Raw genomic sequence first — 18,685 nt, 5'->3', positions numbered from 1 at the left:
ATATTACTGTTTTAATGGAAAATGGTATGATATTGTAAGAATGTGGGCTTTTTCTACAGTAAGGGCTAACAGTGCAGGTAAACACAAAATAAAATTTGCAAAATTAGTAAAAAGTTACAGAAAGCAGCATGGTTTCCACTGTTAAACAATAAACAGTTCAGGTCACTTCTTGTTCCAGTGCTATTCAACACAAACACAGTCTCACACCAGAGATCTGGCTGATCTGTTCTGTTCATGACAGCAGTGACTTTAAACGTCTCATATGGAGGAATCAGCACCTCTTTCTCATCGGGATACTTTGAATATTTAGTCAAATTAGCACCTTCAAAATATATGGGCTGGTTTTATATGTCAATTGTTCCTTTTTCTAATAGGTTTATATGGGCATATGGGCATATATATTTTATATATGTGGATATATTTAATATATGTATATTTCATATATGTTCATATACATTTCCGTATGGGGGTACAGGTATCTAGAAAGCAAACTCCTATAAAAATTGTTCAGTTATGTGATGCAATGCCATTACATAATACCCCCCCCCCCCCTTCCAGTTCCAAAAAACTTGAATTATGCAACAGAAACCAACCTCTTTGTTCAAAACACTCATCAATCAATTTCAAGTTTATTACCACGAAAAGTTGACAGCATTCCTTGTGTGTTTTCTTCTGAATCTGTATCACTTCTGTTAACAGATAGTGACTTGAATACCATTGGTATGCCACTTTTTTATATCATTTTAATATCAGTGTATACACATAAATGGTGACTGAATGATTCAGTAAAATTTAGCTGATATCTTGGCATTCTTTTAACCTTCTTGACAATATGTGACATGTTGATAACTAGTATGAAGAGTGTACAAAGAACATAAATACATGTCTAACTATTTTAGTTTGTCTTGTTTTTTATTTATTAGATTAGAAGATGTTTTAAACATTCAAACAAAATATACAATGACCATGTGTAAAATTTATAAAAATATATATTTTTTAAGCCAAAGTATTTACCCAAATTGAGAAAGAAAGAAAAAAAGATTTGATTCATTTTAAGTTTAGAAACGCTTATTTTTCCCCATCATTAAATAGTATCAAAATGATCAGATTTAGGCATGACAAGAAATACAAATATCAGTAACAACGAGATGCATGTACAAGTTAACTGATTAGCAGGTAAACACAAAATAAAATTTGCAAAATCAGTAAAACATTACAGAAAGCAGCATGGTTTCCACTGTTAAACAATAAACAGTTCAGGTCACTTCTTGTTCCAGTGCTATTCAACACAAACACAGTCTCACACCAGAGATCTGGCTGATCTGTTCTGTTCATGACAGCAGTGACTTTAAACGTCTCATATGGAGGAATCAGCACCTCTTTCTCATCGGGATACTTTGAGTATTTAGTCAAATTAGCACCTTCACAAGTGTAGATTTCAAAACAAGATTTATTTCCAAAACCCTGTATTATTTTACGATCAAGAGATGAGGATGAAAATGAGCTTAATCGAACCTCTTTGCTCTGAACATCAAATTCAACATTTGTACCACGATAAGTTACATAGCATCTATTGTGTGTTTTCTTCAGAATCTGTATTGCTTCTGTTAACAGAAAGTGAAGAGAATACCACTTGAATGTCCCCTCTTTATATTGTTGTTTGTCAGTACGAGTGGCACTCGTGAAATTACTATATACTTTAGAGTCTTTGTTAGTGTACACATGAATGGCGACTGAATGAATCTGTTGCAAGTTATCCTCTGCTTTCTTGGCTTTCTCTTCACCTTCTTGCCAAGTCTGATTAAATTCAGCTGAGGCAGATTTTTCCTTCTCTAGATAAGTTGTGTTCACCAGGTTTGCCATTTCCCCAGTACAACCGTCATATTGATCATCAACTGAATTCAGTGCGAAATCCAATGGATATATCTTTCCTTCAACAGCAGCGCTGTGATCCTGCAGCAACAGAAATCATAATGATCACATCATCAGTGTTCATGTCTGTAATATTCATAGAACACAAGCTTACCTGTCCTAGAGCAGCTAAAATGAGAAGAAAAGCTTCAGTGATCCGCAGCATCTTGATTCAGTCAAATCCCTCAGACGATCTAGTAGATCTGAAGAACCAGAAACACAATAGCGTCTCACAAATACTAAATCTATCACTGCAATACAAGGCACAAATAAACTCTGTTCGCCAACATAAGACAGTTTTAAATTCATAGTGGCAGAACTGTTTGAAATAATCACTTAAGCCTGTGATGTTCACTGATATTTTGACCTTTTACTTTATCCCAAACTTACCTGAAAATACTGTTGTCTCTTTTTTGTCAGATACTGTTCTTTGCGTTATTTTTCAGGAGTAACGACGAGAAGTGAAGAACAGAAAAGTAATTTGCTCACAGCCAGACAGCAACGACACAATGTGGCTTATTTATATTGCAAATAATCTCTGTCATCATCTAGTTTATCTTTTCTGAACTCTGCCCAACTCCATGGAATCTCCTAAGTTCAGAAAACCTGCCTGACAGGCCCATACGGAAATGTAATATATGACATATGTCCCTATATCGCTAGTGACGCCGTCATATATTCTAAATACAATATATTGCTATCACATATATCTACATATATGTTGATATAGATTTTTAACATATATAAATTTGCTATATTAAATTAGTATATATTAATATGATGTATATGATTATTATTATGTATGTTTTGACCATATATGTCACCGATATGTTTAATTTATATATGCCAAACTATTTACTATTTAACTATTTATTTCAAGTCTACATATCAAGTCTACATATCCACATTTCATTTAAATTTCTATCTCATTATCCACATTTCATTTCAATTTCTATCTCATTTTCTAATCTTTTATAAATAAAATGTATTATTATTTATTATTATTTTACCTCTTCTTGACCAGCTCATAAAAACAAAACAAATACTACACAAATTCTATTTGAAGATATGTGACATGTATATAAAAAAGACACTACTATACATACATAAAATATATGGGCTGGTTTTATATGTCAATTGTTCCTTTTTCTAATAGGTTTATATATGGGCATATATATGGGCATATATATTTTACATATGTGGATATATTTAATATATGTATGTTTCAAATATGTACATATATTACATTTCCGTATGGGGGTACAGGTATCTAGAAAGCAAACTCCTATAAAAATTGTTCAGTTATGTGATGCAATGACACATAATTGCATCACATAACAATTATGTGTCATTGCACACACTCAAAAAAATAAATTGTTGAATGAACATGATTTAATCGTATCACCCATTATGCATCTAAGCAAGATTTGAATATTTTATTTGAACACAATATTGATTTGTAAATTGAACATGATTTTAATATGTCAATGCAACTTATTTGCAACTAATTGAATCAACATGTTTGTATTGTGTTAGACTAATCAAATGTATTCTCATTCACTCAAAGCACAGGAAAGCAGAATCACCAAAGGAGAAAATCAAATTTTTAAGTCACCATTATGGAGATCAGTGTGTGTTTTAGTTGGGCTCTTCACCCTTAAATTATTAACTAAGTTTTGTTTGGCTGCTGTACATAAGTTATAACAGCCAGATGAACAAATAGGAACGGTGATCTGATGATGTTGGTTGTGTATTAACATAACCATTATTTCACAATCATTTAACCTGAATCACTGAACTCATATAGAGTCCAATATATGAGTTAGGTTTATTTTATTAAGTTTAGCTGCATAATAGGTTTAGCCTTTTCAATGAAATTTAAACGATCAAATCAATAAAAAAAAAATATATATATATATACACACTTTTCTTTTTTAGGCACACACAGACATCAATAATCAGTGTATGAATCTCAACAATGGTGACATTTATAAAGCATGTTGCAGTGCATTCTGTGTTGCACCAATCAAAACTAATTCATAGCTCCCATCATGCATTGCTTCATGAATAAATAATGAGGTTATGATCAGAGGTGATCTGTTTCTCACCATTGCTGAGATTCATACGCTAAATCTTGATGTCTGTGTGTGCCTAAAAAAAGAAATGTGTATATATATTTTTTATTTTTATTGATTTGATCATTTAATTTCATTGATAAGGCTAAACATATTATGCAGCTAAAATTAATAAAATAAACCTAAATCATAAATTGGACTCTATATGAGTTTAGTGAATCAGTTTAAATGATTGTGAAATTATGGTTATGTTAATACACAACCAACACCATCAGATCACCGTTCCTATTTGTTCATCTGGCTGTTATAACTTATGTACAGCAGCCAAACAAAACTTAAAGTCAATAATTTAAGGGTGAAGAGCCCAACTAAAACACACACTGATCTCCATAATGGTGACTTAAAATTTTTATTTTCTCCTTTGGTGATTCTGCTTTCCTGTGCTTTGAGTGAATGAGAATACATTTGATTAGTCTAACACAATACAAACATGTTGATTCAATTAGTTGCAAAGAAGTTGCATTGACATATTAAAATCATGTTCAATTTACAAATCAATATTGTGTTCAAATAAAGTATTCAAATCTTGCTTAGATGCATAATGGGTGATACGATTAAATCATGTTCATTCAACAATTTATTTTTTTAGTCCATAATGCAATGTTGCATTGCACCTCCCCCTCCCCCTCCCCCTCCCCCTCCCCCTCATTTTTATTACATAATTTAATACATAATTTTTATTTGTATTTTTATTGATTTGATTATTTGAATTTCATTGAAAAGGCTAAACATATTATGCAGCTAAAATTAATAAAATAAACCTAACTCATATGAGTTCAGTGATTCAGGTTAAATGAATGTGAAATAATGATTATGTTAAAACACAACCAACACCATCAGATCACCTTTTCTCTTTGTTCATCATCTGCTGTTATAACTCATGTACAGCAGCCAAACAAAACTTAAAGTTATTAATTTAAGGGTGAAGAGCCCAACTAAAACACACACTGATCTCCATAATGGTGACTTTAATTATGGTTTTCTCCTTCAGTGATTCTGCTTGTTAACATCAGGTGTCTTCAATTCTTACTGAAGGAATTTGTTCAATAACTTTATGGCCATGTCAATATTGCTGAAATCCATTGTTAAATATACCAGTTTAAAATGTAAAACTTACATGCTGCTCCGTAAAGGTGATTACAGTTTTAATGTATTTTTTACAGAATTGTTCTGGCAACCAAAGTTGCCAGCATTATTCCGTAAAAAATACGGGATTTTTTTTTACAGTGAAGGCTCCAGAGCAGTAACACAACTCTGGGTTAACTTGATGCGCCCGGCGCGGGACGCGTGTCCTCAGCCATTGCTGAAGTGGACGCATGTGAAGCAAGCCCAGCCGCAGTACCGCTGAGGCCGTGAGACCTAGCATCCTCTGAAAACATTTGAGAGGAATGATACTGCCAGCTTTGAATGATGCCGCTAGGCACTGTATTCGCAGCGCGCGCTGTGACGTAAGCCGCGCTGTCATGGACACCGAGTCCAGATCTGTACCCAGAAAAGAGATCCTCTGGCTGGGAGACTCAAGCCTTCTAGATGGCTGAGTAGTAAAGCCTTATGCGTCATCAGTTCCGCCTCTGACTGCGCTAGAATTAGCCAGTCATCCAAATATTCAGTACTCGCATACCCCGTTGTCTCAGGGGAGCGAGTGCCGTGTCCATGCACTTCGTAAATGTACGAGGTGCTAAAGACAGGCCGAACGGAAGGACAGTGCCCCTTTTCTCAGTTGATTCGCTATTTCGGCGCGAAGTAGGTGTGCTACTTCGCTTTTCACCGTAGTTTCGGCCACGGCTCGAAAGCGCGGGGTCTGTGAGCGAACTGCAGTGAGTATCCTAGCTTTAGGATGTTCAGCACCCATTCTGACACGCCGGGATAACTTTCCATGCTTTCGCACGTATGGCTAGGGGTAGAATAGTATTTGGGCTCTGGTCGCTGCGTATTAAGGAGGCCCGAGTGGGCTGATACATTGACACTGCGGTTACAGTGTGTATATGAGGCGGCACGCTGACAGCAGCGGCCGATCCGCTTACATGTAACACACCTGTTATGGGAAAAGGGAGGTGTTTTATTGAAGGAAGCCCTATATGTGTGTGTGACACAGGGCACACTTTTTATACTTAAAACATTTGGGGTGTTTATAGATGAGAGCCTTAGGTGAGTGTGTGACACTGAACGGGCAGTGTTTATGAGTAGGGGTGAGCACTGAATAGCGGGCACATTTCCTACATTTGAAACACAAGCGGCTATAGACGATTTTATTGATACTGGCCCCGAATGAGTGAGTGACACTGAGCGAGCTGTGCTCATAATGCTATTTTTTAGATATATCTGGGTCGCCGTGAAAACGGCGTTTGGGTACAGGCGAGCAGGTTGTGAAACGGGCTCGTTGGCTGTGAAATACACTCTTCCAGTCACCTCTGCTGAGGGGACTGCGAGAGCGAAGCGTGCTATCTTCGATGGTGGTCCATCCGCACTTAACCGTTTGTGTTTTCTTAAAGTCAGGAAGACTTGGAAGGCTCAGGGTTCAGCGCAGTATTCGGCCTAGGTCCCCGGAGGGGAGACGGCCTGCAGCAGCTCGAAGAGCGCGAGCGCTGGTGTGAGTCTCTCGGCTGACGGCGCTGTGTTCCGGCCAGGCGGCTGCTTCTTAGAGCGGCCTGTCGCGGAACTTGAGCGTCTCGGGATGAAGTATTGCATGGCCTGCGACGTCTTCTGCACCTCGGATTAGCGCTCAGTGAAGCATTTACCGGAGAAGGTTGGCCTGGTAAATCTGAAGCACCGCCATCGAGTGAAGCGCTGAAGCGGCCTGACTGGCAGCGGCGTAGGCGCGATCAATGAGGGCTGAAGTAGTTCGGCAGGCTTTAAACGGCAAAGCAGACTTAGACTGCCATCCGGCAAACGGTGGGCAAAGGTGTGTTGCCCCAGCTTCCTCGACGGGAGGAATGCAGAGGTAGCCTTTGTCTTGCGCGCCGTCCACAGTTAGCCTGGCTGAAAATGGAGCATTCCAGCACTTCGAAAGTTCCTCGTGATGTTCGGGGAGGAACGGAGCGGGCCTCGTATGGGGCGTAGGGTGGCGTCCAGAGAGAAAACAGCCGTCAAGCCGGTTGGGTGCGGGATCCTCAGGCAGCAACCAATCGAGGCCGAGGTCCTCCACGGCCTTAGTCAGGAGGCGGAGAAGTTCCGAGTCGACACTTGCGCGTACTCCACTGGACTCTTGCAGCGAAGGGGCGGGTTCCGGGATGGGACGGGATGTTGGGGGCGGCGGTGGGAGCAACATGGTGGGGGAACTGTTATACTTTCATATACAAAGGATATGGGCACTGGATGGCGCAGCAGGAACGGCGGCTGAAGGCGGCAAGAAGACGGCCGGCTTCCTCAGTCACTTGCTCTGCGATGCATATGGCTCGTCCCTCTGCAGTGCCTTTTCAACGACGCAGGCTTCTTCCGGAGATCCAGCGATGTGAGTGAACACTTCGCTGAAGAGATCAAAGATCAAAGAGCACCCTATCAGGGTCTGGCTTATATAGGCATAAGCCACGCCCATTCTGGCAGGCCGTGACGACTGAGGTTCCCTCATTGGTGCTTACGTCACAGGCAGCTTGCCGATAGGTTGCAGCAAGTTGCCGCAGAGCAGCCAATAGGCGCACGAGCTGCCTCGCCTAGGTCTGCTCGCTGTAGCAACATGCATTTTTAAATAATACAAAATTATGGATCATTTTTGGTTTCAGTATTCTCGAGAAATGGGATTTTCCTGTAGCGTAAGCTAGCTTACGCAACACGAGAGTACTCTCGCAAGAGAACCCCTACATTTTTGTATTTAGTTTGTAACTTCGTTAAGCTGGTTCACTAATGTTAAGTTGCACAAAACGTTTTGGATCATCCCTATTTTATCTCAGAAATACAATATGAGAGAATAGAAACATCCACGTTGTGAATATAAATCTGAGTATCATCTGCATAAAAGTCATAATTAAGCTCAAGTGATCTTAAGAGCAGTCCAAGCGGAAATATACAAATGCTAAAAAGTAAGGGGCCTAAAATTGAACCATGAGGGACACCAGTAGTGACAGAGCCAATCTCAGAACGGAAACCACTCTTCATTTTATAAAACTGCATTAATAAATTTCCCTCAAAAGTGTTCAGTGAAATTCTACTTACATTTGAAATAACTTGGTCCTCAGATTTTGTACTTCTATGGTGCTTTTAGTCCTAATGTCAAAGAAGACCTTCTGAATGAACTCAAATATATATATATATATATATATACATATATATATATATTTGAACTCCTTATTGTTCTCCAAGTTTAGTGAATACAACAAGCCCAAACGGACAATGAATACATCTGTAAAGTATCCCACGTTTTCCATCACCAACCTCCTCTTCCAGGACAATGACAACACTGAACATACTGCAGAGCAATCTCAAGAATTCTCCTTTTCATTTTACTTGACACTCCCATGCATCTGTAATCCGTAAAAACGATAAAATAACAGTATTATTACTGAGTCTATAATGAATAAACAATGAATACAGAACATCCTCTCTGCCCTCACTTTGTTGGAAAAAGTTCCACTTTTTAATTGTCTCTGAAAATGTGTTTTTGTCTCAGCTTTATACAGAATGTTTCAACGCAATAATGCAACAAAGTTTTTTTCCGGCTGTACAGCAGATCTAGAAGAAAATAGCGTCATAGTCCAGCTGTAAGTTCAATTTCAATTTCGATTAACAATTCAACATTCTAAGAAAAGTTGATTTGTAACATTAACATAAAAATCTCCAGTTTCCTTAATGTTACTAGAATGTTATTTAAAGTATGATGTTCCTGAGACATTATTTAAATCTGTTTGTGGATTTGTTTAATCCTCCTCTTCTGAGATCTTAAGAGATTTAATGTCTTAGTTTATCTTTAGTTGATTTCATCTAAGGCGGTGTCTGAAGAAAAGTAGTAGTTTGTGTTCTTATTTTTTCTTTTTCTTTCAGTGCTTGTTTACAGCAGGTGTTTGAATGAATTACCAGCTTCACTTATTTCTAACCAGACTGACTTTTTTTCTGTCAGACGTCTACAGCAGTTCTTATTGATAATTAACAGAGGTTTAGATGTTGATGTTTGGTTGAAAATGTATTTTTGGGTCACCCTTATGTTGATCGGTGTTCATTTTTGACCCTTGTCTTTTATTTATTTGCATTTTTTCAGCAATTGCACATATTGATGGACAACTGACTGCATTAAAGTGGTTTAAACAACTGTTTTTTCTGTAATTGTTGACTTAATTTAATACAATACCATTGTATTCTGCAGTTGGGCTGATAGGTTGTTACACCAGTGCAAGGTATGTTTTGCACGCTGGGACCATTTTGGGACCTGGTGGACCAGCATATGTTGTCTTTTGAGTGCTGGTATGCAAGACCACAACAAAACTTACTTATGTGTGTCATATCACGTTTCTTACTGTGTGTTTGTAGTTAAATAAAGACAAAGACCTTTTTCCAAATTAATTTTAATAAATTATTTAATGCTGAAAAACGCATGTTGCTGGTTCCACTGTTCAGCTTTCAAATATGGTCCCAATCTATAGAGAGTAAAAGTAAGACTGAAGCAGCGTTGCTGTTAGTGGAATAAAGTAGATTCACTCTGCAAGTGATGATTGAGCAATGGACACCTGCTGTTAAAAGCAGAATCACTGAAGATAAGAGGAACAACAAGAACAGGAAAAAAGAGAAGGGATAAGCAGAAACACAACTACTGACTCACAGCCTATGAAATCATCTGCAAATAAAATCAATGATCTCACCTGAACAACTCCAAAAACAGCATTACCATATTCACTTACAAACCAGTTTGGCTTTATTTCTTTCATATGTACAAAGGTTGTTGAATCCCTTTGGGCACTTGGCCATTGACTTTGGCTGAATTAATTATCTTTCAGCAATTGTTGGAAATGCATGCTGTCACTTTTTTCGACAATATTTCATGCTCCTGATTGATATAACTTTTATGCACTTTTTTGAATCAGCTGGATTTTGACACATGTGAGTTCCCAAATGAGTATGAAAGTTTTTAAAAACAACAACTTTCAATTTATAAATTTCCCCACTAAGCAAAATGATGTCCAAAACACGTCTTTTCAACGTCTTTGTCACAAAAGTCGGACGTTGATAAGACGTCCACTGAGGAGCCAGAATGAAAGTTTTTATGACGTCTTTTTTTGACGTGTTCTGCACGTCCGATTTAGACGTTCATCGAACCTTCGTATAAGGTTAAAAACTAGTTCAAATGTGGCCATTGTGGACATATTTTCAACATCATTTATGGTCTCATTTAGACATAATCACTTTGACTATTGCTGTCAGATGATCTTAGTGAGAATTAACAGAGGTTTAGATGTTGATATTTGTTTCATTTGAAGTGTCACCATTGTGGTGATCAGTGTTTGCTTTAGTTGGGCTCTTGGTTCCCTTTCTTTTTACTTTAACTTGTTTTATGGCTGCTGTAACTTTATGTTTATAACATAATTGCTGTTGCAGAGAAAGCCAAGAAAAAGTATGAGGTGTTATCAGCTCAATGTTAACATAATCATTAAATTGGTTCTATTAGCATTTAAATTTTCACTTGTTTGAGGGTAGAAAAAAAGCATGTCCACATTAATGTAGTCACACACAGACATAGAGATTTTGGATATAAATCTCAACAACGGTGGCAATCAAAACAAAAAAGCTTGGGAATTAAGGTACCCATCATGCATTGCTGCATGAAGCTTTTTTTATAGTCACCATTGTTGTGAATCATATGCAAAATATTGATGTCTGTGTGTGACTAGATGATACATTTGATCAAAAACATCATGTGCACATGTTTTTTATATATCTTCAAAGAAGTGATTATTTTAATAATTTTGGTAAAAATCATTTTTGCAGATCCACAAAGATGGTGGTTATGAATGCCACAGCATCTGACAACATTACATGCTTGTTTTGTGATGATTTCACCAGCATCAATAAGCTGAAAACACCAGATCTCCTCATTGTTTGCTTTCTCTGCCACTACAATTGTGCTATACAAACACAATTAACGCAGTCAAAGAAAAGCTAAAGTAAAAGGAAAGGGAACAAGAGCCCAACTAAAGCAAACACTGATCACCACAATGGTGACACTTCAAATGAAACAAATATCAACATCTAAACCTCTGTTAATTCTCACTAAGATCATCTGATAGCAATAGTCAAAGTGATGTCTAAATGAGACCATAAATGATGTTGAAAATATGTCCACAATGGCCACATCTGAACTAGTTTTTAATCTTGTACGAAGGGTCCATGAACGTCTAAATCGGACGTGCAGAACACGTCAAAAAAAGACGTCATAAAAACTTTCATTCTGGCTCCTCAGTGGACGTCTTATCAACGTCCGACTTTTGTGACAAAGACATTGAAAAGACGTGTTTTGGACATCATTTTGCTTAGTGGGTCATTATCAAATTGTTATAAACTGTCCAATTGAAAGAGCTCATACACTCAAAAAAATAAATTGTTGAATGAACATGATTTAATCGTATCACCCATTATGCATCTAAGCAAGATTTGAATATTTTATTTGAACACAATATTGGTTTGTAAATTGAACATGATTGTAATATGTCAATGCAACTTCTTTGCAACTAATTGAATCAACATGTTTGTATTGTGTTAGACTAATCAAATGTATTCTCATTCACTCAAAGCACAGGAAAGCAGAATCACCAAAGGAGAAAATCAAATTTTTAAGTCGCCATTATGGAGATCAGTGTGTGTTTTAGTTGGGCTCTTCACCCTTAAATTATTAACTTTAAGTTTTATTTGGCTGCTGTACATAAGTTATAACAGCCAGATGAACAAATAGGAACGGTGATCTGATGGTGTTGGTTGTGTATTAACATAACCATTATTTCACAATCATATAACCTGAATCACTGAACTCATATAGAGTCCAATTTATGATTTAGGTTTATTTTATTAATATTAGCTGCATAATATGTTTAGCCTTATCAATGAAATTAAATGATCAAATCAATAAAAATATATATATATATATATACATATTAATATACACATTTATTTTTTTTAGGCACACACAGACATCAAGATTTAACGTATGAATCTCAGCAATGGTGAGAAACAGATCACCTCTGATCATAAGCTCATTATTTATTCATGCAGCAATGCATGATGGGAGCTATGAAAGAGTTTTGATTGGTGCAACACAGAATGCACTGCAACATGCTTTATAAATGTCACCATTGTTGAGATTCATACACTTATTCTTGATGTCTGTGTGTGCCCAAAAAAGAAATGTGTATATATATTTTTTTATTTGTATTGATTTGATCGTTTTAATTTCATTGAAAAGGCTAAACCTATTATGCAGCTAAAATTAATAAATTAAACCTTACCCATAAATTGGACTCTATATGAGTTCAGTGATTCAGGTTAAATGATTGTGAAATAATGGTTATGTTAATACACAACCAACACCATCAGATCACCGTTCCTATTTGTTCATCTGGCTGATATAACTCATGTACAGCAGCCAAACAAAACTTAAAGTTAATAATTTAAGGGTGAAGAGCCCAACTAAAACACACACTGATCTCCATAATGGTGACTTAAAATTTGATTTTCTCCTTTGGTGATTCTGCTTTCCTGTGCTTTGAGTGAATGAGAATACATTTGATTGGTCTAACACAATACAAACATGTTGATTCAATTAGTTGCAAAGAAGTTGCATTGACATATTACAATCATGTTCAATTTACAAACCAATATTGTGTTCAAATAAAATATTCAAATCTTGCTTAGATGCATAATGGGTGATACGATTAAATCATGTTCATTCAACAATTTATTTTTTTGAGTGTAATACCTGTTATTAAACAAACTGCTTATAGGATTTTGCTTTTATTAGGCATTTTCCTTGGTTTTTATATCTCTAAATGTTTTTGTTTTGCAATGTACACAAGCTCTTTTTAATTGATTTTAACTGATTTGTGATCAGATATTTTGAAACAGGCCAATTCCTTTGATGCTTTAAAACATTCCAGTTTACCAGTGACATTGATTAATGTAATCATAACTAACACAATTATAACGTTTCACAAGAGGGAGCAAAAGAAATTATGAAGTTATAATCATATAATTCAATAACCACGTTTTAACCATATTGTTTTTCATTTACATCATTAATGTGTATAAATATGCAAGCAAAAAATGCTTGCCCCCAAAACACTGCTTACATACAGACTGCCGGTCTGAAACCAGCAAGACCATATGGTTTGACCTCACCTGACCCAGCCTTATTCGTTAGTTGCCATTCTAAATGTTTAAAGGATGTTTCAAGAATGTTGTTTTAAGAACATTTTCTCCAAACATTACGAGGAACATATTAAAAAACTTATACAAACAATGTATCAATAAAGTTTTTGTGCTAACCTTTTGAGAACATTATTGAAGTCCAGATAACACTGAATAAACGTTCTATTAACTTCACTGGAAGTATGTTTGTGCATAACTTTGAGAGAACTTTGCCAGAACGTTAGCCAAAGTTATGAGAAAGTTCCCTGTCAACTGCCTCTCTCAAATAGAGAACAAACCATAAGCATATTAGCAGTTAAAATTGCTTCTGGCAAACGAATAGGAAGATCAGAGCAATTGGTGAACGGCACTTAAAAACAACAAAATGTATCATATACCAAGCAGGACCAACCTTCTTGAAAAAAGTATTCTTGTGAATGTCACAGCTGGTCATATGAGGGGGAATAATGGATAATATTCACTCCAGAGACCTCAGCGCAGAGTCGTGCCCGTCGTGTCAGAACCGACAGAAAACAAGAGAGATATTGTGTTGAGTAGATTGTGATCATGGAATAGTTAATCTTTTACTCCAGATTCCTGCAGGACACACAAACACACCCATCAGTTCAGTCTTATTAAGGGTGACATTAAATGAGTCAGTAGATGGACAGAATTACTGATACTACTCAAACATTTGGACACACCTAAATTGTAAATAAATCTGCAAGCAGCAGTTATGAAGCCAATGATCTGAACCAATTTTGATGAAGATTAGACAAACCAAGTAAAAGTGAAAAACAGATAAATGAATCAGTACTTTTTAGGCTATGGTATAAAAAAGATACAATAAATGTCCATCAATGACACGCAGGTGGTGCTGTAAACACCGTACAAGTGCATTCGGCCTTCATGTTCTTCCATGTAAAGCACTTTGAGTTTTTGAGCGCTTTGAGTACCCAGAAAAGCGATATATAAATGTAAGTAATTCGCTATTTTGAAACAATTTGTTTAAAATAATGTGGTAACTACACAAATCACTGCATTTTTTTCCATTCTGGGTGCATCACATACAACTCATCCATGGCTCCCAGAATGCACTGCAGCATAAAGCATGTCATCGTTGTTGAGATTCAAACACTGATTATTGATGTGAGCTTGATAAAAACATGTGTTCAATTGGTTTAGAGAACAATGTGTTTTCAAAATACTTGAGAGTATCTGAATAAAACACTGCAGAACATTATGCTGCAGAGTCACAAATCAAAATAATAATTAAAAAAATAAATCAATAACACATCACCCATACGATCAAAGTTCAGATACTGGATAAGATCAGGCTGCTTCCTTATTATATTTTTGCTTGGCTTCAACATAATGAATGTGTCTTTTAAACACAGTTACAGAAGTCAGAGAAAAACTGATGTTAAAAAGTCAAGAGTCCAACTAAATAACACACTGATTGCCATTATGGTGACTTCAAGTCAAACATTTTATTAAAACATCAACATCTTATCCTCTGTTACTTTTGTAGACGTATGACAGAAAGTGAAGCTGGTAATGCTGTTTGTTGAGTTGTCCACATCGAGTGCCCGCTGGGAAACTTCATGCTTTAAACTTTATAAGAGGGATAATGTTCTAACATGTTGTGGCAAGCAGGGCGAGGGCCGGGAGCTGTGGGAATGAACCGAGGCCGGTGGCGCCAGTGTTAATGAGTGTCACCTGCGTGCCACACCGGTCTCGAGTCTCAAGGAGAAGCTCCGGAAGGATGAAAGGAGAAGCAATGACCGTGAAGGATGAGAGAGGACTTGCAGCTGTGTCTATAAACATCTAAACCTCTGTTAATTCTCAGCAATAACTTCTGTACATGTATGAAAGAAACTGGTTTCTAAACTGGTTGGGCCCTGAAAGGGCCTTAAAGGATTAGTTCACCCCAAAAGGAACATTTTTTGGGGTGAAAAATCAGAGGAGGATTAAACAACTCCACAAACCGATTCAGATTATTATACCAGATTCACTTATTACTAACCAGACTGACTTTATTTCTGTCAGACGTCTACAGAAGTTCTTATTGAGAATTAACAGTGGTTTATTTGAAGTCACCATAACAGTGTTTAGTGATTCCATTAGTTGAGCTCTTAACTCTTATTTAATCTTTTATCTTTAATTGCTGCTATGTGATTGTGATTGACAAACACATTTGCCGCAGCAAAGAAAGCTAAAGAGAAATGAGATCAGGTGATGATGGTTTCCTGATGGTGGTTTTATAATCATCATGAAATAACCAGATTTTCTGATGTAATTTGATTCTAATCAAATACAATTTGATTGAGCTATCAATACATGTATGATACAATCTCTGTGTTCCAGCAATTCTGCAGCAATACGATTTTGACAACAATGAGCACAACAAATTAGTCTATAGTGAAACACACAGACATCAACAATCAGCGTATGAATCTTTTTTCTGTTCTTGTTTCTCTGTCCTTCAGTGATTCTGTGTGTTAACAGCAGGTTTTCATCAGTGTCTGAATTCACTCTCTTCTTTCCATTCACTCTCTCAAGTGAGCTATATTAGTGAACTAGGGAATAGTGAATGAGGGTACATGGTGTGATTTGGAACACATGCAGCCTCTGAGTGTCTACTTTGAGCACTGTATATTCAAAATATATTACTGTAGATTACTTTCTCGAAAATTACAAAAATTACCCAGAATGCACTGTTTTACAGTTTTAATGGAAAATGGTATGTTGCTGTCAGAACTTTTCCAGATTTTTTTACAGCACGGTTTTACTGTTTTACATGTGCGGGCATGTGTTCATGAAACAAGATCAAATAATTGTAATATTTTAAAAATAATAATAATAATAATAATAATAATTAGAAACTGAAGCAACAATTAATTTTAAGTTCAGAAAAAAAAAATGTCCCATCACTACTAAATATGATGTAACTATCCCTTTTTAAGCATGACAATCAATGAGAAACATACCTTTAAATTATTGGCAGGTAAACACTATGTAAAATAATAATTGCAAAATTAGTAAAACATTAAGGAAAGCAGCATGGTTTCCATTGTTAAACAATGCACAGTTCAGTTAACTTCTTGTTGCTATTCAACACAAACACCAGAGATCTGGCTGATCTGTTCTGTTCATGACAGCAGTGACTTTAAACTTCTCATATTTCAGAATCAGCACCTCTTTCTCATCGGGATACGTTGAATATTTGATTACATCAGCACCTTTACAAGTGTAGATTTCAAAACAAGATTTATTTCCAAAACCCTGTATTATTTTATGATCAAGAGAGGAGGATGAAAATGAGCTTAATCGAACCTGATTTGTTCAGTCAAAAATAATAACTTTAAAATTTAGAATTAATTTCTAATTTCAGTAAAATTTTCATGTTGAGTTTACTTAAATATACAAGTGCACTTGAAATTAACACTAAGTTAAGGGAACTTTATTGTTTAAGTACATTAAATGATTGTCAAGTTTGGTGAACTAAACAATTTAAGTCAAGAGCGCCAAGTTAAGTAAACTTAAATATGCACGTTTTGGGAGACACCATTACTCAATTAAATTGAGGGAACGAGTTTACTCAAATCAATTGAGTTCAATCAACTTATTATGGTTTTCATTGCAGGTTTGCCATGTTCTCTCTAACCATCATTGAAATAAGAATATGTGCATAGATTTACACATTAAAACTGTTTATCAAAAAAAGAACTATTTGAATAATCACTTAAACCTGTGATGTTCACTAGAAGTGTATTGACCTTTAATCACAAACTTACCTGAGAATACTGTTGTTTCTTGTTGTCCGATTCCGTTTCGTTATTTTCAGGACCAACGACGAGAGAAGATCAGAAAAGTCTGTCCCTCACAGCCAGACGACAACGACACTTCAAATTGAGAGAAGATGAATGTGGCTTTTGTATATTGGAAATCATCCATGTCCATGTCTTTTGGGTGTGTGTCTGTGTGTGTGTGAGATACATGATGTATTTACAGTACACTGTAAAAACATGTATGTTTTCAACCCGATCTCACGGCAATTCGTACAAATTTTACGAGGTGGCTAATTCATACAAATTCATACGACCTCACTTGTACGAATTAGTAAGATTTTTGCTAAATCGTACATATTTTACGAGTTGCCCATTTCGTGTGAATTCGTACGAATGACCTACCCGTGACCCCGCCCCTAAACCTATACCCATCACGTGGGTTTAGACAAATCATACAAATTCGTAGTGAGGTTGTAAGAATTCGTACGAATTAGTCACCTTTTAATCACTCGTACGAATTGGTCGTGAGATATCGTTGATGTTTTTCGAAAACTCTCATAATTCTTTCCTTCTGTGAACGAAGTGTAAATATGTTACTTTAATATTAGACAAATATATTGGTACCATGCTATCTCGTTGCAGCATATACTGGTATTCTTAGTGTACAATTGTTTGTCCAGATGAAGTATTTCAGTAAAGTCAACACAATGGATTATTCTTTTTCAGTTTACACAAAATAATAAATTCCTCCTGCTACAACAAACGTCATTCTTTTTTGTATGAAATCACCATTCTCATGTCAGTACATCAAACATCTGTCCTCACTTGCTTTATGGAGTCTATAGACCATCATTCATTCATTGTCTCGCATGGGAACGGTTAACAATATCACAAAGATCGTTTTGACTGTTATTGTCTGAAGAACATCTCCCTCAAATGTGCGTTGATCTGTTGAAAGCTCTAGGACGAGTTTGAACAAGTATGTCCAACACAACACCATTTAAACGTGGGTAGACCGTTTATTCCAAAAATGAATTAGCTAGTAAAATATAAACTGTTGGTGGCGCTAGAGGGTTTGAGAGACTTACACATTTGGTCAGATTATTTTCAGAAACTGCCCTTATAACTGTGCCAAATTGCATAACATGTAATCGTACAGTTCTGCCTGAAAACATACATACAGATACAATAGATGTGAATGCAACAATCTTCACAGCTCTGTTAATGGACCTGGAGCTGTACAGGTCCATGATGGAGGGCAGGGGGCAGCCGATGATACGCTCTGCTGCCCGGACGACTCTTTGTAGCCTGGCCTTTGCGCGGGCTGACGCAGAGGCACACCAGACCGTGAGGGAGGATGTTAGCACACTCTCAATGACCGCTCTGTATATTTTTAGATAAGATAAGTTTTCAAACTGTCAAATGAACCTGTTATAACATGCCTCTCACTTTACAGCATCCTCCACCTATAGGGTTGGTATGTGATGTGAGAGATGTGTAAAATTCATGTAGAACCAAAAGAATAGTACT

At 36.5% G+C, this 18,685-nt stretch overlaps 1 protein-coding gene across 1 annotated transcript; it reads right to left on the bottom strand.

Moving 5' to 3' along the window:
• Positions 1-1,058: 1,058 nt before the first annotated feature.
• On the bottom strand, positions 1,059-2,570 carry LOC306995707 (ecto-ADP-ribosyltransferase 4-like). Its single transcript, XM_079607510.1, has 2 exons — positions 2,027-2,570; positions 1,059-1,953 (listed from the first exon to the last, which is right to left on the bottom strand). Exons 1-2 carry the CDS (start codon positions 2,075-2,077, stop codon positions 1,162-1,164), a joined length of 843 nt encoding a protein of 280 aa, XP_079463636.1. The 5' UTR covers positions 2,078-2,570; the 3' UTR covers positions 1,059-1,161.
• Positions 2,571-18,685: the final 16,115 nt, after the last annotated feature.

Source organism: Phoxinus phoxinus (assembly GCF_949152265.1).
Source record: "Phoxinus phoxinus genome assembly, chromosome: 1".
In the NCBI taxonomy this organism is placed as follows: Eukaryota; Metazoa; Chordata; class Actinopteri; order Cypriniformes; family Leuciscidae; genus Phoxinus; species Phoxinus phoxinus.
The sequence above is the reverse complement of the archived record's forward strand: the minus strand, read 5'-3'. Positions and strand labels throughout refer to the sequence as shown.

Excerpts from the sequence above, each read along its gene's own strand:
- LOC306995707 (XM_079607510.1), bottom strand. The coding sequence starts at position 2,077 with ATGCTGCGGATCACTGAAGCTTTTCTTCTCATTTTAGCTGCTCTAGGA. Across the intron at positions 1,954-2,026 it reads TTTTAGCTGCTCTAGGACAG|GATCACAGCGCTGCTGTTGA; the intron begins GTAAGCTTGTGT and ends CTGTTGCTGCAG.